This window comes from Haplochromis burtoni, unplaced genomic scaffold, assembly GCF_018398535.1.
Source record: "Haplochromis burtoni strain Fernald_Lab_line unplaced genomic scaffold, NCSU_Asbu1 Contig_216, whole genome shotgun sequence".
NCBI lineage: Eukaryota > Metazoa > Chordata > Actinopteri > Cichliformes > Cichlidae > Haplochromis > Haplochromis burtoni.
Window position 1 is genome coordinate 455163 of NW_024582577.1, and position 23775 is coordinate 478937.

General features: G+C 40.2%; 1 protein-coding gene across 2 annotated transcripts in view; it reads left to right on the plus strand.

The window, feature by feature from the left end:
• The first annotated feature begins 15322 nt into the window (after nucleotides 1-15322).
• The window catches only part of zgc:77784 (uncharacterized protein LOC402947 homolog), a 74537-nt gene continuing 66084 nt past the window's right edge, over nucleotides 15323-23775 (plus strand). For both annotated transcript variants that reach the window (XM_005937889.3, XM_005937890.3), the window contains exon 1: nucleotides 15323-16018. In XM_005937889.3, the coding sequence (XP_005937951.1) occupies nucleotides 15964-16018 (55 nt within the window). In that variant the 5' untranslated portion in view covers nucleotides 15323-15963. The remainder of the gene's footprint in view (nucleotides 16019-23775) is intronic.

A 23775-nucleotide genomic window follows, 5' to 3' on the forward strand; every position in this document is an offset into this window, starting at 1 on the left:
ACAGTTTAGTATCGCTGATAATACATTTGTTCTTTACCCCTCTGCAATGCTGTTGACTTATTGGGTTATGCTGTGTCACATTCACTGCATGTCGTGGCTTAATTTCTATTTCCCCGACTAAAACGGGATCTTACAGATCTTTGAACATTTCCGTGGAGCAGCTTTGGCCTCCCTATATGTCCTGATAGAGAAGCGGCTTTTCATTGATAACTGCTTTTCTGACAACCCTCTGCCCATGCTGCAATTTTATTTGAAAATGAATAAATAAAGATAATGATAATACCTTTTTGAGGGATGTGATATTTCGAAGAATGGCATTAGATCCACCTACACTAGATCTTTGTATACACAGACAATGGTTACTTCAATGACCTTTTCAACAGCCAGGCCTTCATAAAATGAAAGCAACACTTTAATTTGTGCTGCATAGGTAACTTTTAACATCTCCCCACACTAAAAGCAGAGACATTTAAGAAACATTACTTTATACTGTGCCTCCAATCAGCCTAATTGTTATGCTCTTCAGCAATAGTCCACACTTTCTTTAGCTAGCCGCTGCTTTTTCATCCTCTTTCTGTCCTGACCATGTATGTACCTGCCTTTTTCTGTTTGTTGAGCCACTTAAGATTGACCTATGATTCATTCAAGAAAAAAAAGGTCCTAACTCGAGGGATAAACTGGTATTGTGGTAAACATAACAGGCATCTTAGCACAGAACCAATATATCTTTAGGCAGGTTGTTACCAGCAGCCTGTGGCAAAAACTACATCATTTGTTCTCTGATTCCCAAAAAGCTATTATCTGAAAACCTGCTATATTTTTAGACAACAGGACAAGTGGAGGACAAACGAATAAGTGTCCATAGTAAATGAACAGCATCTGAAAACTATTTTAATTCAGGAACAGGAAAATAACACCTGACACAGGACCTGAGAGATGCATCTGACCTTATCAGATACATTGTCAGTGGAAGGCTGGCTGTCAAGAAGCCACTTATAAAGAAGGAAAACAGGACGAAAACACTGATGTATGCCAAATATTTCATGGATCAGTCATGGATTGACCTCCCTAGAAATTACAAGAAAGCTTGCCTGAGAGTGTTCAGGTTGTGCTGAAGAATAAAGGTGGTCATACCAAATATTTCAAGCTTGTTAGGATTGTAAAAGCTCAGTTTTTTCCTTAAATACTGTATTTCTGTGCGTTTTTACACATTTTTTAAAAATAAACTGCTCCACTTATTTCCCATTTTCCAAGCAAATATTAAAAAAAAACAAAGAGTGGCACAGCTCTGTACATTTGCATACAAAGACTAACTCCTCCTTTGTTCCCGATAACATGCTGGAAACATCAGAGTGTAGAGATGACAGGAGTTTGAGGAATTCTCACTGTGAATTCAGAGCTATTAGTTTACTGTGGACATCGACTGCTTCCCTCCTACATTTCCATTAAAAATGTATGAGTCACAGTGACAAGCTCATACTGTGCAGCCTGGACACAGCACTCTAACAGAAGCTGTGTGTGTGTTTGTGTGTGTGAAGCTGGATGTCTGCCACAGGTTTTCTGATATGAACCCTGAGTATAATAGGCCCTCTATCATTTATCACTCTTTACCGTCACTACAGAGAAGATTAGATTTTGACGAGCATACAGAATATACAAAATGACCTTGTCTGAGCCAGAGACATGCATCTAAGTTTTGTTTTTGTGTTTTTTTCCCTCCAAAGGGAGATAATACAGTTCTACTTGTGCAGCACAGTGTCTCACATTCCCAACCCTTCTCTGTAAATTTGAATGTGCAATTTACATTAATTGTAGTCAGAAGTAAGTCTACTGTAATGTGAGTCAGGAAAGTCATGCTGTGAAAGTGCACCATCCAGTTTCTCTCCAAAGGCTGAAAACATTCTGATTTAATCTTAATAGGCAATTTGCTTCATGCTAGCAGTGCATCTGTTTGAGCTCTCCCTGTGATGCCGCACGTGTCAGAGAGCCTGAAATAAAACAATTGCTCCTATCTGAGACTCGCCTTCCTAACACTGAACCCAAATCTGTTCCTTCAAAGTATTTCCTTCACACTAGATTAAACTCCAGGGGTAACAAAAACAGCACATAAAGACATTCCTAATATGAAAACTGCCCTCTGAGCTTTGTCAATTGTACTCTGAGTAAATTAAAATGTCTGTCTGTCAGGGCTCTGTGTGCGGGCAGGCAGAGATGAGGATCCAAATGCAGGACTCGGAAAACGGAATGTAACTCAAAAACCTCAGCTTTATTGCTGGCAGGAAAACAAACATGAAGTGAGGATGGACCACTGAGACCAAGGACACACAGGCATAATCTGTGGGTACAACGCAACACTGGGCATGGGAAAACACAGGGCTTAAATACACAGGGTAGTAATGAGGAAATGGGCCACAGAAGGGAGACACAGCTGGGAGAGATCAGGGCTAACGAGACAGGGGGAACAAAGCTGCACACACTAACATAAGACAAAGACTTTCACAATAAAACAGGAAACATGAATCACAACTCAGAGACACGGACTCAACACAGAGACAGAAAATGAAACATGGAACTGAACTATACATGAAACCACCATTCCTAAAACATGGATAATAGAAACATGAAACTAATAATAATAATAATAAACATCACAACAAGAGAATGAGAAACAATCCAAAACACCAAGATAACTGAAACACAAAGAGAAACAAAGAATAATCCATGATGCAAAAGTGAACCAAAACATAATAAACTCAAAATACTGGGTCCATCGGACCCAGAACCGTGACACTGTCCTTTACAGCAGCCCCTTCTTAATAACTTCTATCTGAAAGTTGCTGGCAGTGAGCTGAGATAGATAGAAAAAAGTGCACTCGCTGTACATGTCAATACAATACTGGGCAAAATGACACATTTCAGCACAGATGCTGCTTGTGCAATGGGAGGAGAAGTCTCTGAAAGAGCCCAATTTTCTGTTTTTTCTTTTGTGAAAACATAAAAGAGGGATTGTTTGAGGAGAGAAGGAGACACACTGTCACAGTATCAAAAACCTGGGCTTATTATGTGTCATTATTTTCTCAATTAGACTATTACATACTTAATCATTTGGTCTATAACATTGTGTCATAAAATGGTTAAAGGAATCTGTGCAGCTTCTGAGTATCATGAGATAAAAAACTACATGTTTAAATGTTTTGTTTTGTTTGACCAAAACCCAAATAACTACACTGTAAAAGAAATTGTAATATAAAAGTGTTTTTACTGTGTATTTTACAGTTTTGTACAGTTTTTTTTAAGAATATCATTTAATTTACATAAATAGACTGTGATTTTACATTTCAAGTGTAAATTAACGTAAAATCACTGTAAATGTAATAAAACATAATTTTCTTGTTTTTTAAATGTATTTGTCTGTACATATGCATATTTAGATTGTCAAAAGACATTCACAAATGTATCATAATTTCACAAATATTTGTCTGTTATTTGAAAGATTGAACTGTTAAATTCAAATGTAATGCTATGGAAAAATATATAAAATCAAATTTTTTTTACATCAAATAATTATTATTATCATTGTTATTTAGGGCGATCGTGGCTCAAGAGTTGGCCTCAAGAGGTTGCCGGTTCGAGCCCCGGCTTGGACAGTCTGGGTCGTTGTGTCCTTGGGCAAGACGCTTCACCTACTGCCTACTGGTGGTGGTCAGAGGGCCCGGCAGCCTCGCCTCTGTCAGTCTGCCCCAGGGCAGCTGTGGCTACAACTGTAGCTTGCCTCCACCAGTGAGTGAATGTGAGAGTGAATGAATAGTGGAATTGTAAAGCGCTTTAAGGGTCTCGAAAAGCGCTATATAAATGCAATCCATTATTATTATTATTTAAACCAACTGTTAACTGTATATTTCTGTACATTTAAGTATTATTATTCATATTGCTGCATTCATTGACCTTGTTTATAGGTAATTTCATTGTTTAATCACATTTAAATGTTCCTACTTTAATGTTTAAAAGCACTTGAAAAAGGCAAAATCCCATGTACAATTAGGGCAACAAACTGTATTGTCATTACTGAAAATAACCTTATTTTTATGAGAAAGTTATTTTCTGTTATTTTATGGTATTAAAATAACACCCAGCTGCTGGAATATTACTGTTTTTTTAGGATTTTTTTTTTTTACAGCGTACAGTTTACTGTTGCACAAATGAAGAACAGCTATAGATGCTCTGGAAGCCGTTTTGTTTCCTGTATTTACAACTAAAAATTGCCTTTGTTAGTACTTTGTTTGCTGCACATTCATGATCTCTCCTGTGGACCTCATCCTAAAGGTGCTCTATTAGATTGAAGCCTGGTGACTGTGTAGGTCATTTGAGTACACTGAACTCATTGTCATGTTCAAGAAATCAGTCTGAGATTATCTGACTTTTGTGACTTGGTGTGTTATCCCGCTGGAAGCAGCCATCAGAAGATGGCGACAGCAGCAATACTCAGGTAGGCTGTAGATACTTAGTTAGTACTAAGAAGCCAGAAAACATCCCTTACACTAATACTTCTATAACATTATTCAGCCAGAGAACAGCTCCTCATGGGTATTTTCTCCTTTTGAGAGTAATGTCTGTAATCCCTAGAGATGATTGGGTGGGAAGATTCCAATATCTCTCAATCCAGGCTATTAAATCCCATTTCCTCCCAATTCTGATTCTCAGTTTGAACTTCAAACTGACGTGCTGCCGTGTGATTGGCTGATTTTATATTAGTTAACAAACAGATGAATAGGTGTAACTAATCAAGTGGCTAGTAGATGTAAGACCAACTAAATTTCAATGCATTATTTGTTTCCAGTATGCTGCAATGCATGTTTGATTCTTTATACTAGGAACTGCTGAGCAGAACATTCGTTGCCCTATAATGAAATAAATCAAAATTCAATATGTCAACACTTTGCTTTTCCCCCAGTTTTTCAAGCGATTTTTGCACATCCAACAAAATAGTTATCTCCAAACATGGCGATTGTTTCTATCCACTCGGATGTTACGTTGCGCATGTGCTGTTGTAAAAAAAAGTTTCTGTTTGGTGGTTCTTCCTTGTAGGTGATGTTTGTGTATCATAACCGTACAACAGAAAATTGCCCCACAGTGTATTAGCTAAGCCATCCTGCAGTTCCTTTATAGCTGTTTTCATGATCTTGCAGATTTTGGCATCCACAGCTCACATTGTTTTTGCTTTCTCTGTGACATTTCAAACATTGGAAATTTCATGTTGAAAGCACTGCGGTGACTTTTAATATCCTCTCCCTGAATTATAGGGATCGTTTTTTTCAGATCCTTGGTCAGTTAGCACATGGTTATCGACTGTTACCACAAGCTTTGAAAAATCGGCTCCTTCTTAATGATAATTCATGACCTGCTTTACTACCTGCTTTTAATTGCTAATGAATTAAATTAAAATTTGTTTTTTAATGTATGCTTGCTGCAGGGTTTCTATGTAGTTCTTTTTCACTCATCAAAAGTAAATTGATCTGATGGCCAAGCTTCTGTGATTATTGAACTGTAAGAAATATTCTGATATAAATCATGCAAATTAATGTGATGCAAAAATGCCAAATGCAATGCAAGCTTAAAGCAATAAAAGTAACAAACCCCCCCAATAATGATAAAATGTGCATAACTCTCAAAAACCAAAGAAAACTAACTGTTAAAATTACATCTTCAAATTTTTATAACATTTTTATGGCTTCACATTCACATTACTGTTACATTACTAAAACATGGATATATTTAAGATCCATTGTTCATAATTTTGTTCCCAAAATGATAGAATTGTAAGTAATTCTATCAGTTTACTTTGAATAAGTCAGTTTCTCCATTTTCTAATTAAGTGATAATGAAAATCTGTTGGTAGCATCTCTGCTGTTGTTTCCTGCATGCACGCATGCTGATATTTATTGATGCCTCTGGGTTTTGTGAGCAGATTATTAATTTCCCAATAATGAGATATTCTTAGAAGGGACATTTGACAACTAGTGCAAGCATGGAAACCAATCAGAGCTGTAGCAGTGCTGGTACCTCGGTGAGATTATGCAGCCTCCGTGTCAAAGAAAACAGGTGCACTTATGAATTGAGGCCAGCAGAGGACTCCCCTGAGCCTCTGCTGGAATCAGCTGCTGCTTAGTGTGCACTCTGAAAAGACCCTTTCCTCCCTTTTGTTGTTTATTCTTTCACTCCTTCGTGAGCCTTGTTGCACAAGGTCATTGTTGGCTTCACACAACTGCTGCAGAAAACACACAAAAAAGAAAAACAGAGAAAAACAAGTCCACGCACAGCACATGGTGTGTGTTTTATATCTGGCAAATGTATTACATATTACATATGTGATACACTGACAGTATTATCACTGTGAAACATGGTGGAGAAGCAAGACTTGAGGCCCGTGATGCAATCTGGCAGATGAGATAAATGGGCTCTCAAATATAAGTGGCAATTACATGAGAGTTCTATTTGTACCAAGCAATCAGTGGCTGAAGATCTGGAAACTGAGAACACTTTTTTCCCTTCATTTCTGCAAATATCAGATTCAGTAGATACTGTTAAGTGGAGCTCATCGAATCTAGTCTGCGTTTCACAATCCCGTAAAACAAGTTACATTTTAATTGCTTTTCCATAAAACATGATTTCCCCTAAAACAACAGGAAAAAACTTACACTGCAAACTGCTGTCTGAGCCCCTGAATATGTATATAACAAAAAGCTCAGAACCACGTATGTTATCGTATGTTATGGCGGGACGTTTGTGACAGAAACGAAGCGCTGATGATGTGAATTTTAAGCTGTAAATATGCATGCATGGATGCATGGATTACAGCTTGTGTAGCAACAGAGATAAGACAAGGAGATGGAGCCAATTTTCTCCATGGAAAAGAAAGATATAAATGCAGACACTTTTATTTTTACTTGACAAAAATAGACCAATTTTTGACTACTACTTACATTATTTTGGTCTGTATACATTCAGTTTATGTGCCTATATATTCCAACTACTATAGCTTCTCTCCCAGCGTCCCTTTGATCTGTAATGAATTGAAACATGCCAAAAACAAACCTTTTTCTCCAGCAAGTTTCTGCTGTTAATCAACCTGCTGACCTGTAATCTTCTGACTTGGAGACATCCCAAGGTTGGTTTTTTGTGTTACTTCAACACATCATAATTTGTGTTTAAGAGATACTTCTGGAGTGATAAACATGAACTGTTCTCACCTTTACCTTGAAACAATCAACCGAATGAATAAACTACTGAGAATTCACTTGACTCATTCTGGTAAAAGACGCAGATTTACTCCCCACCGTATATTCTTGGGTAAAGGTTAAATTTAAAGGTTGAATTTTTTTTTTGTAGTTAGAAGAAAACATTCACAATGAAAGCAAGTTTGTTTTCGGTACATCTTTGTTGCATCTTTGCATAATAATAAACACAGTACTAACCACGATGAAAGTTAATTTGATTGAGCCCCCTGTAAAAACTGAGAGATAGATGTGCTTAGAGTGATTCAAAGCTCCAAGAGGAGCAGCTACAAGTTCTTCCTGATGTATATTTACAGCCTTTAATCAATGTGATGTTATGCAGTCATATACAAAAGAAGCTTTCACAGGACTCGACGCGGTTCTTAGAAAAGTTTCTCTCTGATTCAGTTGCTTGTAGAACCACGTTTAGCACCAATAATCGGAAGTAATTGTGTTCTGTGTGATTTCATCAGTCTCTCACATCGTTGCAGAGGAATTTTCGCCCACTCTTCTTTATAAAGTTGCTTCAGTTCATTGAAGATTGTTGGTATTCGTTTATGCACAGCTCTCTCACTACAACATTTCAATCAGGCTCAGGTCTTTGATCATGGGTCATTGCAGGAACGTGATTTTCATCCATTCTGTTGTAGATTTACTGCCTGTGCATGTGATCGTTGTTGCTGTTGGACAGGCTCACATTTGACTCTTGAGGAGCTCATGGTTGACTCAGTGACTGCTAGGTGCCCAGATCCTGTGTCTGCAAAACAAACCCTCCAAAGGACCTTGTTCCAGACATCTTGTGGTTTGTTCAGTGACTTTGCAAATCTAATCTAACGGTTTCTCCTGCCAACCCATGTGAACAAGTCATACTTCCGCAGTCTTTTTCTTTTTGTGCTGTTGTTTTAAGATTTATCTCTTGGGATTTCTGCAGTTTGTCTGAGCGTCACATGGGTGAATTTTCTGGGACATCCACTCTTGGAAAATTAGCATTCACTTACACCTGAATGCTAGAGATCAGCAAACTCCCAAAACCTCTGCGTTTATACAGGTGCTCACACTTCAAGTCAGGTGATTAGCTGGCAGATTTTGGCTGCCTCTGACACTCTTAATTCCTATGGAAGCAGTAGATCCGCACTTAGCTTTTTCCCCACAGAGTCCTGGGAAAGCTTTCTTTTTTAAACAGGACTGTGGTTGTTAAATCCGCCCCATCACATGACACAAGCTGTGTTGAAATCAATTTTCGTAAGTTCAAACAACTAACAAAATTCAGTAAATAGATGAATCAAATAATCCGATAAATCAAATAAACCGGAAATTAAATACGACTGAGGCTTGAGCAAACAAACCATCTTAATGAAGCTGAAAGAACCAACAAAACTACACTGTCAGTGCTTCGTTTAATTAAGCCAGAAGAATGGCACAACATCAAATTTTCACGCAGCTTTTTTGCTCATGTTTTTTATGTTTAGCTGATAAGTTACATCTTTTAGTAAAACTAACGTCCAACAGATTCTAATGTGGATCCCCAGTAAATCAAAATTATGAGCTGGTAACCAAATCTCCTCCTAATATGAAAGTCATTAAAGGAGCAGTAATGAATTAATAAGTAAGACTTATGAGCTGGTAATTCGACTTTATTTGTTTTCATAAAGACTAACTTTTAATCTATTTAGGCATTATAAGAGTTCTGATGGAGAAGATGTGACTACTGGGAAAGACAATTATTTAAAGTGAAGGCAGCACACTGCAAATTATTGATCTCTGCAGTGCCTGTCTGTCATTCTGTCTGTAGTGCATGAATGATGGCTTGGGATTAAAAATACATGTTAAATGAGCAGATAGAAGCTGTAACATTCATCACACAGTGCACTGTACTGTAAGCAGCCTCATGCAGGCTCCTTTTATATAAGCTTATCAGATGCAGCAGGAGCCAGGGCTCCTCCAGGGCTCTTCCAGCCACGTGCTCAGTTCAAACCACTCTAAAACAATATAATGTGACAGCACCATTTAAGAGCGTGACGAAGGGGGAGCCACGTTGCCATGTATTGCTCCCTCTGCTGGTCAGGGTCGCAGCAGATTTAAGAAGACAAAAAAAAGCTCTTGAGTCAAATGTTGGTGCAGTAGTAGCTGCTTACCTTTGCACTCTGGTGCATTGAATGTAAATGACTTTCTGCTGTTGGCCCCGTGCTGCTGTGACACTCAGCCTATAAATAAACTCTATAGTCCCCCCGGCTATTTTCTCACACACACATACAGCACACACACATACACACACCGGGGAAACAAAACCCCTGCTCCTGTGACTAATGAAATCTGCTGACAAGATATCTTAGCAGGTCAGCAGCTAGAGGACCCTCGATCATGTAAAAAGAGATAAGAGGAGCTTAATTAGTGGCAGCGAACGGGATCCAAACATCCTGAGAGGGATGTCAGCTTTTATCAGCAAGATTCAAGATTTTTCTTTTTTTTTGGTAAGTGCTGTGGCTGCTGCGAAAGTGAAACAGTATGGAGTTTGTCATAATGAGATGGAGCCAGACGGTGATCAGAGCCACATAAGGTCAGAGCCGGGGGGGTGGTGAGAGGCCGACAGCTGAATCTCACATTCTTCACCGCAGTCAGACAGACTGCCACATCCCACCATCTGTACCTCCCTGTACTGTCAGCACACACATATACACACATATACTCACACATATACACACACACCTACAGCAAAGGGGAAAAAAAGACCAAGTGTCACCTTAAATCCTGCTTAATCCTAAAAGGGGAAAAAAGATACTGAGTAGAAAGAAAAGAAAAGACCCCCTTGTTGAGTGTTACAAGGATTAACACGCACATATATACACACACAATCTTGGGAAATCTATCTATCTATTAGGGGTGCAACGATACTCGTATCGATATTGAACCGTTCGATACAGTGCTTTCAGTTCGGTACGCATATGTATCGAACAATACAACATTTTTAATTTATTTTATCAACTTTTCTTCTGACGATGCTGTCTGTGTTGAGAGCTCATTGGATCTGCGTTCGACTACTCCGCCTAGGCTGCACTGTCGAGTGCAGATCCACTGAGCACAGCGCAAGCTAGCAAGACAGAAGCTAAGCTCGTTGCAACATGGCAAATTGAACCTCCCCCACCCTCATTCAGATCTGGCCTTTGGAACTATTTTGGTCTTCATGTGAAGTATGACCCTTACGGAGCCCCACAGGGGACATAGGAGAAAAAAAAATTAAGACGGACTTTTGCGAGATCTCGCAAAAGTTTTGCGAGATCTCGCAAAACAAACTCGGGATCTCGCAAAAGTTGAATTCCAACAATGGCGGCAGCTACTTAGTTGTAATATTACTCTTTCTGGGTCACAAAATACACTTTTAAGATATTTTGAGGCGTGAATGTAGTTGTGTAAACGTCAGATATCTGCTCGGTTTACAAGACATCACATATTTGCAAAAGTGCTCCGACGTTTTCGAGATCTGACACCCACCATCTCGAAGCTAACGGGAGGTTGAGACCTACTACAGCCGGGAGGAACACCGCTTCTCCCGGCACATCGTGCCTCGACCTCCCGGTCAGCTTCGAGCTGGCGGCCTCCGAAGAATGCGGCTAAAACTTTTGCGAGATCCCGAGTTTGTTTTGCGAGATCTCGCAAAAGTCCGTCTTAATTTTTTTCTTATTTTTTTTTCTCCCATGTCCCTGCAGGGCTCGTAGACCCTGAAGGTAAGCGCGTCATGGACAAAAGTAAAACAGTATGTCGGATGTGCCACGCAATGCTCAATTTGTGGGAACTAGTGCGTTAGCGCAGTTAGCTTGTTAACGTGTTGACGCCGTCCAGCCCCACGCACGGGGCGATCCGCGGTAGCTCGTTAACGGAGATTTGCGTGTTGTGGCGTTAAGTCATTTCAGATTAACGCTGACAGCACTAGTGGGAACACAACAATATGACTGCACATTTACGCCGACATCATCCTAGTGCAAAGACAAGTGGAAGCAGACAAAAACAACAAGCACGCATGCTACAAACTTTACCCAATCCATTTAGACAGCTGTTAGCACAGGATTCTCCTTATGGGGACCTGATATGTTTAATATGCTGCTGAGAATATAGCCCAGAAGAAGCATATAGTATAGTTTTTATTTTGGAAAGAGCCATTTCTCTGTAATAAACTCTCTTTTCCAAAGATGAGTAATTTCTTGATCAGATAGATTTATTATTTTATCCCTATCTATCTGTCTATCTGTCTATCTGTCTGTGAGTGTGTTAGAACAACAAGTTCTTCAAAACTTAAACTAATAAAATAATCTTACATTAATCTTACATTAAATTTGACTTTAAAAACTCATAATTAATACCTGGCACCATTGTAAAAGTTCCCATCAAGTTCTCCCCATACTTTTCTAGTTTTTGACGCTCTCTGCGTGACTCCTTTTTTGTTTTAATAGCAGAATTAGCACCACTGACATTTTATCCCGACAATTAAGGATAAAACTGCTTTAATATCAGTGGTCACACATAATTCATTCAAATTTTCTTTTTCACATTTTCCCCAAAATTTTGTTGTAATTTCAACACATTCAAACAGAAACCCGGCCAGTGTCGAACCTTATTGTTGAATGAGCTCCACGACCTTCTGAACACAATAGGTGCAACACTCTCTCCCACAGCATCTGCTCCTTTAATTGAAATGTTTCAAAGCTGAGCTGATCAGCAGGCATGTACAAATAACTACAGCCTTGGCTGAATGTCTAATGACTATCACTGATTATTCACTAATGCGCTGAAAAACAAACTGATTCATAAGAACTCCGATTTAATGAAAGATGCACAAACAAGTAAAACAGGGGAGTTTTGGAAGTACTCCTGTATTATCTTTGCATGTTCACAAAGGAGAAAGGAAAACATCAAAGACACAACTCTAACTACATCTAAGCAGAATGTTGTTAATCAGCATTATTTACTGATGACTTCTCTGAGGTTTTCCACGGAAAATAAGATCTTTATTTCCACCTGATACCTCCAGGACTCTGGCCACTCTCTTGTTGAGATGCCTCTGTGTTATACCTACTTTGCCATTGTGGCCCTTGATAAGGTCCACACTTCCACAGAAGCAGAGATCGAATCTATTGTGGGGCCCCTCTTTGTCTCCTGCCATGCAACAGACATCTGGACCCCCTCTTCTGCTGCCCAATTTCCAGTCCTATTCAAAGGGACAAAGGAAAGCAGGCATCAAGCATCCAAAAGTCACTCTCAATCATGCTGGACTTTCACAACCTGACATGAGCACAATGAGGTGGAGGGAGATGGAGCAACGGCACCGAGGAATGGGTCTGGGCCCCGCCCCAAGGGAGCTGTTTGTGTCCAGAGCTCCCTGAGAGAAAGACCCTGGCCAAACTCTAGAGGCTACAGCAGGGCCAGATTGTGGAAGAGTGGGTGTGAAACAGCAGTTGCTGAACAAATCTCGACATGAGGGAGTGGATGACAAACAGCAGGACTGAGATGATGTGAAGTGGAGAGGACGCAGGACATGTTAGCACACACGGTTGACGCTCTCTGTCATCATTATCAGCCTCAGCAGCAGCGACAGTGATGATGAAAGTGAGAGAGTGATTATGGCTGTGCTGAGGTGTTGGAGTGATTACGGATAAACAATGGCAGTTGTCGCGAATTCAGATTGTTACTTCTACATCGAAAGCACCTCTCATTAGGGGCTTTATAGCAAAAGGGGAAAATGCACAAGCAAGCATGAGGAACAAGTTTCATCTTTGTGAGCGTCCAGAAACTGAGACTCATGTATGTGAAGTGTCAAGGAAAAGGAACTAATAAAGTGAATACAACAACTAGTGGCTAAAAATGACTCAAATATCAATTTAATGGGTGATAATAGAAATGAAAAAACTCAATTTAAGTTTTAATCATTAAAAACTTTACCTCACTGACACTGTTTTGGTGTCACTTTAAAGGAAAACAGAGCCTTTTACTTGAATAAATTTAGCTTTTATTGAGGTTGAGGAAACTTAAAATAGCATTGTGCAGAGCATGGAGTCACAAATCAGTGTTCCTGAGCAAGACTCTGAATCCCAAAATGCTTTTATGTCCATGTCTGCCCAGACTCTTATAACATCTGTAGTGATGACTGATAAATTAATGTTAGGCGGCATGGTGCAGTGGTGTGGTTAGAGCACGGTCTGGGCTTGAATCCACCTGGTGCTGAGCCTCTTCTGTGTGGATTTTCCATGTTCTGCCGGTACCTTGTTCTCCCACGCTTCCTCCCACAGTCCAAAAATATCCATGTTAGGTTGCAGGCTGATTCTAAATCGTCTGTAGGTGTAAATGGTTGTCTGTCTCTCTGTGTTTGCCCTGTAATAGACTACCATCTGGCCCAGGTTGTATCCCTGGATGGAAGTTGATGGAAAACAAAAGTGCCAAAATTAGAAACATCCTGAATCAGATTTATGAAAAACTATTCTACTGTATTTAGGGCTATTGTCCTAAAAGCTCCCTGAAAAGCCTTAAGTTGATTCAACACACTGAAGTACACAGAGTACTAATGGAAGCTAGAAAGAGAGATCATATTTCTCTCTTATTATTGTCTCTTCATTGGCTCCCAGTTAAGCCCAGATTTAACTTGAAAATCTTTTTCCCCGCATACAAAATCTTAGATGATCAGACAGTATCATATCTTAAAGACCTCAGAGTATCATATGGTCCCAACAGAGTGCTTACTTCTCAGAGAGCAGGCTTCTTGCGGTTCCTAGTTTCTAAAAGTAGAACAAACTACCAGGCTCCTCTCTCCAGCTCCCAGTTTGGGTTCAGGAGACAGACACCCTGTCTACTACTAAAATGATGTCTGGATGGCCGGATCAGGTGGCCATGAAACATCCCTTGGTTATTCTGCTGTAGTCTCTGCTTCTGCTGAGGACCCATGACGCTCTGAGTATTTTCCTCCACTTTCCTCTTATTATTTTCACAACTTCATGTCAGTAACTGCTGTAGTCTGTCCTTTTTCTATTTATCATCTCTCTGTCATCAGCGAAATCTTTTCTCTTAATCTCAGACTGCTCCTGCACCCACTGTACCGTTTGGGCTTGATTTTCTTGGAGATTTCTTCCTGTGAAAAAGGACTTCTTCCTTCCCACTGTCCTCAAGTGCTAGCTCAGTAGAGATGGTCTGATTGGCGGTGTTTCCTCTGTAACATTGGTCTATATATGTCTTTATCTTTCAATATAAAGTGCTGCTCGATGACTGTGGCTGTGAACTAAAACTAAATAAATAAAACTGAATTTAACTTGTCCTGCTGTTACCAAGTTACCGCACGGATTAAATGACCAGAAAAGCGTCAACACTTCAGCACTTTATCCTGGGATGTTGATCTAAAAATGTCTGTAGTTTTTCATAGATTATTGAGCTGCAGCCAAAATTAATTTTTATTGCTAAAGGAACTTTTGACCTGAATCACCAAAATTAAAGGAAGTTATATCTTCCAGGTCCAAGTATTTGTTTGTTACAAATTTGAGGACATTTTTATTCAGGCGTTAAAGAGATGGATGGACTCACAAGTCAAAAATGCAATGCAGTTCTGGCCAAGCTATGCTGATGCCAAGGCATTAAAAATCCCCATATTTGCCATGTAACTTATTCTACTGAGAGTTTAGATCTTGGAATCTGAACATTAAGTCTAGGATTTACCCTCTAACCCACTGGTTCTGGTTCTCAGCCTTTTTGTGTGACCCTGAAATTGTAATGCTGCCCTACATTACAACCCAAGAGCATTTCTATTGGCTTACATTAATATTAGACATAAAACCACCTTTAAGATCTTCACATTATTAGCCATAATTAGTTTTCAGTATTTTTGTCATTAGCCAATATAGACATTAAAAGCACACCCTTTACCTGAAACACAAGTATCATTTCTAATAAAAGTGACTTCCACACTGACGCTTATACTACCACAGTTCATAATAAGACCAGCAGCTGTGCCCCTTCTGCAAGTTTTATTTCACGCTCCCGTCCTGTGAGTACACTTTGAGAGCGCAGATGTCGTGTCTGTCTCTTTAAAACACAGACTCCTGGAGGTTGGCGAGGATTGTTGCGGATCTGGGAGTGCGCAGCTCGGCTCGGCATGTTCAGCGCTTCATATTCGCTCAAACTGACGCTGCAACCTGCAAGTGCCCGACTCTGAGCAGAGGAAGAGGAGAGGAATTGTTTTATTTATGACCGGGCTAAATATAGTTAAGCCCCCCCACCCCATCTTTTTTATTTTATTTTATTTTTTTATTTTTTTGTTTTGTTTTCGGCAGCAGCAGAGGGGGCATCTTAGGAAGAAGTCGCTGTGCGTGTGAGCGACCATGCGGACACTAAGAAGTGATGCTGCTGAGTTTTGTTATTAGGTTTCTCCTCCCGGGCGGTGCTGATGCTGATGCTGATCCTGCTGCTGTCATGGGTTCCTGGGAGTGACATCAAAGTTTTTTTTCGGGCTGATCTCAAACGTTTGAATATTCCAGCTGAGACTTCGTTTTCAAAGCCATCAGCTCGGCTAGTTTTCTTTAGTAAAATCCGTTTCTTCTTTTCTTTTCTTTTCTTTTCTTTTTTTCCATGACTGGAGTTTTGGTTTAACTGATCATTTTGACGCTGAGTCCCTCAAGAGAGCTGCAGACTCCGGCGGATTTGGCACCGGGAGAGTGAGGAGATGAACGTTGCCAATTTACTACTTGTGACTGTCTCCTTCGTCAGCGTTTCTTCAGGTAAAACGATGTTAATTCTACAAAAGTCTCGTATAACTGGCTCTTTCTCACACGCCCACGTGCACGCGCACTAACAGCCCATATGGCGTGACTGCCTCCTAGTTGTGCTTGGCTTTTCTTATCGTGTTTTCCGTCCCTCCAGATGGATGTAGATGTTGTGTTTAGCTTCATTTCAAACACCCCTACAGCTGTGGGAACTGAACACATCCTCCCCAACAACAGATGGATTTTAAACTGGAAATGTCACATGTGCATTCATTTTTATTTCATTATTTTAATACCACCGATGAATGCCAGCAAGACTCTCATGTTCTCAGTGTCCCCTTGGTCCCTGAAGTGGCCACACAGCGAAACCATTAGACCACAGCAGAGGTCAAAAGAAGCTCCACTCAAGCAAAAGCGAAACCATTAAACTCTCACTTTTAATCCAGCTGTGAGCGCAGAAATTGTGAGGGGTAGTGCAATAGCCTGACAAGCCACCACCCTCCAGGCGTGCTTATAGAGGCGCACACACATTACCAAAGATGCTTTTAAAAGATCATTTTTGATTACCTTTGACAAAAGGATTATATTTTAATCGTTGCTCTAGTAACAGCTTAAATTTCCAAGCCTTAATCCAAAGCATAAATAAAAGCAGGGCTCAGAAAAAAAAAAAAAATTCATGAGAGTGCAGATGTTTTGTTTTGTTTTTTCATTCTCAGAGGGGCTAAAAAAATTTAATGTTAAGGAAATTAAATTTCGACTCAGTGAACATGAAAGGAAATAAATCTCTCTTGATTAAATGATGTATTTACATTTTAGACCAAAGCCTCATTAATACTAGATTTGCACAGCCAGTGGAAACACTGATATTTTAGAGTTCAAAGAAAGATTAAAAAAAAATACACAGACAGTTCTGGAATTATTTAAACTAGACCTCCAAAAGGATCCAGTGGTGCTGCTGTAGAACTTTTTGTTGTATAGTTTACTTGGATGGCTTCACTGACAGTTTGTGACACTGATGTTATTCAGGATTATATTAGATTTAATAACTGGACTCAAAGATGGTTAATCCTGAAAACAGTCCTCAGAAAACTTTTAGAGTTAATGATGGAAACATTTAAAACCCTTGTGTACAGTTGCAACAATGTCTACACATATCCCCAAAATTACGTGCAGAGAAAATGCTTCACAGGAAACTTTTTGTTGCTTTTTTGACAAAAATGATTATTAAGCCTTTAAAGTAACACATTCAGTTTGGTTTACAACATCTGTTTGAATCATTATGACGTCACAGGCCTAGAGACTGGTTGGCAACCTCCAGTTACAAAGAAGAAGAAGAAAAAATACGTGTTCTTATTTAGTGATTGGTTGCTGAAGGTTACTGACTGTAGCAAAAGGGCGTGCTGCATCAAAATCCTCCAAACAATTGCTTTGGTTACTAGCAAACTGCCACATTCATTAGTTAGCATGGAAGAAGCTAACTTATTTGCAAAGACTTGCTTTGAAGGCAAATGTTTTCCGTCTCTTGGTTGGTGACTGTTTGCAAACAAGTCGTCATCTTCCCTGCAAGCACAAAATTCCTCTTTGCAACCAATTTCACCTCGCCATTTATAGCAACCACTCACCTGTCTATACATTTTTAACTAATCACCTGTTGTTTTGTTTAGTTCTGACCAACTCTGGGTGGTAAAGGATTTGTCTTCTGCTGCTAAACTGTGCTTGCACGCTTGTTTATGCTGGCAAGTTATAGCACCCAGGGGTTTTACTCGCATTGCTGGTAAATGTTAAAGTTTTGGGCCATAAAACCAAGCGCAGCTCTATTTTACAATGTCTTCAGTCATAAACAAAAAAAATTGCTTCAAACCCTGAGCTCTTTAACCCCAGTAACTTTGCTTGCAACCCACATTGCTTCATTATTGTAAACTGGAACCACCTCTGAACATTAAAGGTACTTCTCAACACCCACACCATCTGCCCACATCTATTGATCTGGAGTGGGTATTTCCTCTTGTCCCGCCTCTACGATACAGCGTGTTCCCATATGTATTTTCATAAAAGCATTCGTGAAAAGGATTCGAACAGGCTTCATGACTCCTGCTTGAACCGCGCTCAGACAAAAACACCACCGGTACACACAGCCTAGCAGTTTTTCACAAAGCCTCCGTGTGATTGCGAACAACAATGGCCTGCCTCACAATGTGCATGTAATTCAGCCCAGCAGCTCGCCTCTCACGCAGACATGCAAACCGAACCTCAATTAATAGACTTCAATACGTCTCATTGAAATTTCTGTTATCTCGAGCTGTATTCAGACTCAGCTGTTGTGGTGCTTGCTGCAGAACTAATCGATGCTAAACAATCCTTAGCTGGTGATTTGTGTCCGCTCCGATCCCTGCGGTCATTACTTAGCGACAAATGTGGCTCACGGCTGACTAAAGCTTCCTATAGTACTTCTTGATAAAAAGAACACAGATGATGAAACCACTGCAGAGGGGAGGTAGTCGTCTAATGTGCCACAGCCTCGAGTCATGTTGCCGGATGCTGATGATGTCCCACTTCTGGTACAGTGGCTGATGACATCATTTAGAGTTTAGATGATGGAAGAGGAGGACGGTTGCTAAACAAAGGCTTCAGTTCTCAGTCTGATGCCAGAAGAAAATCAAACCCGACTCATCGGCTTTGAAATGTAGTCTGCTGTGACATGTTATCACCCTCCCGCAGAGATTACTTGGCAATGTCACAAGAACTCCTTGAATGTTTTGGCCCTTTTAAGTATGTAAATGAATTGAAATGAGAAAAAAAAGAAAAGAAAAAGACATGAGTGAATTTCAGCAGACAGCCACGAGCCCCAACTACAAGCTGCCAGCCTTCTGCTGCTGTCTCACTTTAACTTTCGTGTAAAGTTCGCCTCTGAGCTTTCTGCAGGTTGTGTTTCTGTTTTTGTTTTTCCCACCAGATATAAAGCTGTGAGCTGAGACAGGTCCAGGTGTTTTCGTGTGTGTGTGTGTGTGTTTAACTCCGAGCCTGGGTGTTGATAAAAGGCTCTGAGATATGAAGCAAAACAGGACGTCCCCGCGGTGTCTCTGTTGTTTTCACACATTAGCATGACTGCAGTACACTTCTGCCCCTGGGGAGGATGCGGGGTTAATATTTGTAAATACTAATTAATGAAAGCAGCCCCCAGCCTTATGAAACACCACAGCTAGGAGCCAAGAAACGCCAGATATAGCCCGAATAACCAGCTTGTAAAATGCAATCGTGATCCTCCTCTCAGCTCCTACCCGGCTTACTTTGCGTGTTAGATGAGGCAGAGATGTAGGAGACGCCTTGAGCAAACATGTGGGCGTGTGTCAGAGAGAGAATTAGGACCAATGCAATAACTTGTCTATCAGATCTGCCTGTGGCATTAATGAGCTTTCATTAAACTGTGGTTGCACGCTTTCTCTGGATTTCTTTCTCGGTTTTTTGTTTTTTCCTTTTCTTTGTGTATAAAAGACATCAGTTGCAGTTATTACAATTATTACATCTAATCATCATGGATGATTCATCACGGATCATCAGTTCATAACGAGTTAAATCTGTATCAGCTCTAAATCTGCTTAGATTTTTTTTAATACCACTGAAAAGAAAACAAAAAGTCCTGCATGAATTTATGTTGTGTGTTGCAGATACTGGACATGATAACACTCACAAACCACTTTTTTAGGTACGCCTGTTTAACTGCTCAGTAATATAAATATCCAATCAGCCAATCACATGGTAGAAACTGTGCATTTAGGCACAGCTTAAGATGTCCTGCAGTATAGTTCTGTTTATATGGCATCAAGTAACGACAACAGTCACCCCAAGGCACTTTATATTGTAAGGTAAAGAGAAAATCCCAACTATCAAATGATCAGAATGGGGAAGAAATGTGATTTAAGTGACTTTGAAGGTGGCATGTTTCTAGGTGCCAGACATGCTGGCCTGAGTATTTCAGAAACAACCGTCTCGAGGGTTTACAGAGGATGGTCAGAAAAAGAGAAAATATCCAGCGAGCCGCAGTTCTCTGGGTGAAAATGCCTTATTGATGTTAGAGGTCAGAAGCGAATGGCCAGACTGCTTTGAGCTGCTGGGAAGACAACAGCAAGTCAAATAACCACTCGTTACAACCAAGGCAGACGAGGAGCGTCTCCGAACGCACAACATGACAACCCTTGAAGCATGTGGGCTATATTGCTAACCCCAAGAACTTCCAACAGCTCAAGTAAAACCAGGTTACTTGAATGTATGGTGCTATTGTGCTTATTGCTAAAATTAGCCTGTTTTATCATATTCACTTAAGGTAGAACTTAATTAATATTCTGAGAAATGACACTTTGACACCCCGAAGGGTTCAGGTTTCAGGTCAGTGCATACATGTCTCGTAAATGTTTCGCAGCTGCACTGGGCTGTCTTTTTCAGGAAAACAAAGCTTTAAGCTCCACTGTCAGCAGTGTTACTTTGTAATACGTCAGTAATGGCATTACATTTCTGTTTAATGCACTAATGTCAGGCAACACTGCTCCTAAATTAAGTAATCATATTACAGTTACTCCATCCATTTTTTGCCTGGTTACCAGAAAAGCAGTTTCAGCAGAGATGCTCAGACCCCCGCACCAGAGGGACATAATCTCTCCAGCATGATAAAAACCTAATGTGCCTTTATGTGTACACACACATGCACATAACCTTTAATTTTCTGTGCATAGGTACAAACATTACAAACTGTACTCTGACTTTTTCCACATATACAGGTTGTTTTTATAGGCCAGAAGTCTGGGGTGGGGGAAGTCATAAGGTCAACAAAAGTCCAGTATGCAATGTCTCAAGATTTTCTCCATCACCAAAGAAAATCTTCTCATCCAAGCAATAACACGACGCACAGTGAGATAAATGTGCGCACCTCTGACATTGCGAGACAAAATCTTTGTTGCCGTCATCCGCATGCAAACACAGAGAACTTCATCTTACGGAGCTTTTTCAAAAGCTGCTGTTCATGTGTGGGCAAAAAAGCCAGGCTGTAATCCACCATCCACTTCTGCAAAAACTGCATCAAAGCTTCCCAAACACCAAGCTACTGACAGAAAACCCCCGATGCAAAGTGATGCTCCACATTTGAGCGTGCCAGTGCCATAACCCGAAGCTTGGTTTTTGAAAGGGTAACAAAAGCTACGATGAACCGGCTTACAGCACCACACCTGGTTTAACATGAGTGGTGGTAGGTTTGTGGGCTTGTTTTTGCTGACTTTGCTGTTGGTTTGTGGTGACTTTAAAGAAGGATCAATTTTGAATGGATTTATGCTGATCCGTGGCCATATATAACATCAAAGTGTCTGAGACTTCCGTGGCAGTGCAAGATAATGTCACAAGTAGTGAAACAAATTACTCTCTACAGGCAGTAAATAACTTTTATGCAAAACCGCAATGTTCTTTTTTTTTTTTTTAAATAACAAAACTGAGACTGAATATTGGACCCTAAGTGTAAATAGGCACACTTTTCAATATTTTTAAGAGCTGATTATAAATAAATGACCATAAGGATACTGATACGGCCGATATTTATTGAAGCGTTTCATTTAAGAGCGAAAATATCTTTTTTCATGTTGAAGTGTAAACATGTATCAGATGGAATTTACTGCATTTCTCTCTGTAAAGCACCTCTTGCTCTGATACATTTGTGTGTTTACCGGTTAGCCTTGAGAGTATTACAGAGTGTGATAACCTTGCAGGGGGGCGGCACACTCTCGTTTAAATAAAGCTCCCGTCATATTGGACGTCAGCTCAAGGTTGACTGCCATTCACGCTTATGGCTCAACTTACCTCCGCATTGCCCCTCATGCTTGCAGAAGTTAACATGTTTAAAAGCTTCTCATTGATTCGTCCGCTCTGCAGCGCAGCGATGAAACGCGTTTAGTGGCTACAGGGGGCCTAACAAGGTTTTGTTTTCTGCTTTAACTTACAATTGAGGGTTGCTGGATCAACATGCACGTTAAATTGGATATTTCACCAGTGTGGAGCTGATATCTGCCGGTGTCCTGTTGATTTTAGCTGTACTTTCTGCTGAGAGCTTTAACCATCGGTTCTTTAAAATAGCTGCTCTCATAAATGGGAGTCTGTGCACTAAATGCTGCAACAGACTCATGTCAAAGCTTTGCATTTTCTGTGCTTATTTTGAAACTCTGCCACACAGCGTGCTTAGCCAGTGCACTTCCTAACTTGTTCATCTCTTGTAAATTAAGTCATTTCACACCAGGATGCGCCAAATTAAAAATTTTCACACAAATCAAGTCACACTCTAAATTCCCCTATGCACTCGGAGATCTCCGAGGACCTGCTGGCTCTAATGTGCCGTGTTTATGATCCGAATAAAAACATACCTTCTCTGAGGTCCCCATTATCAGCGGTGACATTTATTTTTCCACGACACAAACAGGTTGACAGAGTTTCTTTTTTTTTGCCGAAAGGTGCTTTCAACCGCCGCACCGCAATCTTCTTGTCACGAGGCAAACGTTGCTGTGAAAGTATTGTTTCTCACAAAGAAAATGTGCTGCTGTCATGCTCATAGCGGCGTAGACTTTTCACTGATTGCACACTTGTCGCGGGAGCAGGTTGCTGCTTGTCACTTTGGCCACCTGAAGCTGTTTTGCTGTTATTTTTCTGCTTTGACGAGACTATTTTGTCTGTAACACATCAGCATGGTGCCACGCTGATTCTGTTATCTGTAGTAAGTGCCCGTTGACTCTTATTAATAATACCAAAGATGGCTTTGGTTGGAAAACGTTGCCTCTAATGCACTTTAAGACACAGCTGGGCTGAGTTTCCCAAAATGAAAGCACTGAATTTGATTTCAGGATTTTGAAAAGTATCCTATTCAAACATGAGAAAACGAAGACAAAGATTTGTCACAGTGACATTTGGCTATTCAAATCAACTGAATGGGGCGAGGGCACAGTGAGTACAAGGACAGCTCAACATTGCAGAATAGAGAGCTTTAACTACGGTATTATACACTCACAATAAAGGGATTAAAATGACCCCTGTTAACAGTTGATAGCATTATTAATGGCAGACGGATGGCTTTATGCAGTAGGCGAAATGATGAGGTAATCGCTGAGATTAGCTGGTATTACTGTAAATATACATAATGTCATTTGTCTGTATTAATCTGACTTCTTATCTGTTCTTCTTGGAGACATAATTGTAGATATTCACAGAAATAAACGGCTCCAAGAGTTTTTGTTATTAGCAAAGCTTTATTTAGTTTAGATAATATTAGATGAGACTTCATCACCCTGAAGGAGCTTTGTCTTGAACACAATATTAGAAATACATAGGGCACTCATTCAACATCAAAATGTCCTCTGCAAGAGAGGTCCCATGTGCATCTGTTCCCATGCCACGATCCCTCAAAATGACAAATATTATACACATAAGCGTGTCCCACAGAGGAAAAAACGTGTTCCACTCAAACTGCATTAAAGAAAGCATTAAAGCTGCACCGATATATTATTGATGTGAAGAGTGGATGTGCAAAAGGGTCACTCTTAGTGAGAAACCCACTGAGAATCACCAGCCAACAGCACACTTCCTCTCAACATGTTCAGCTCATTGTTTAGCTCTCCTGTCCACAGTGTTGTACAGTTCATATCAGCCAACAGTTTTTACCAAAAATGCTCTTTTTCATAAACCTGCCAAGTACCGTAGGGGAGACCGGGGATAGTTGTAACATTTTTGACATTTCTGTCTGTAAATTG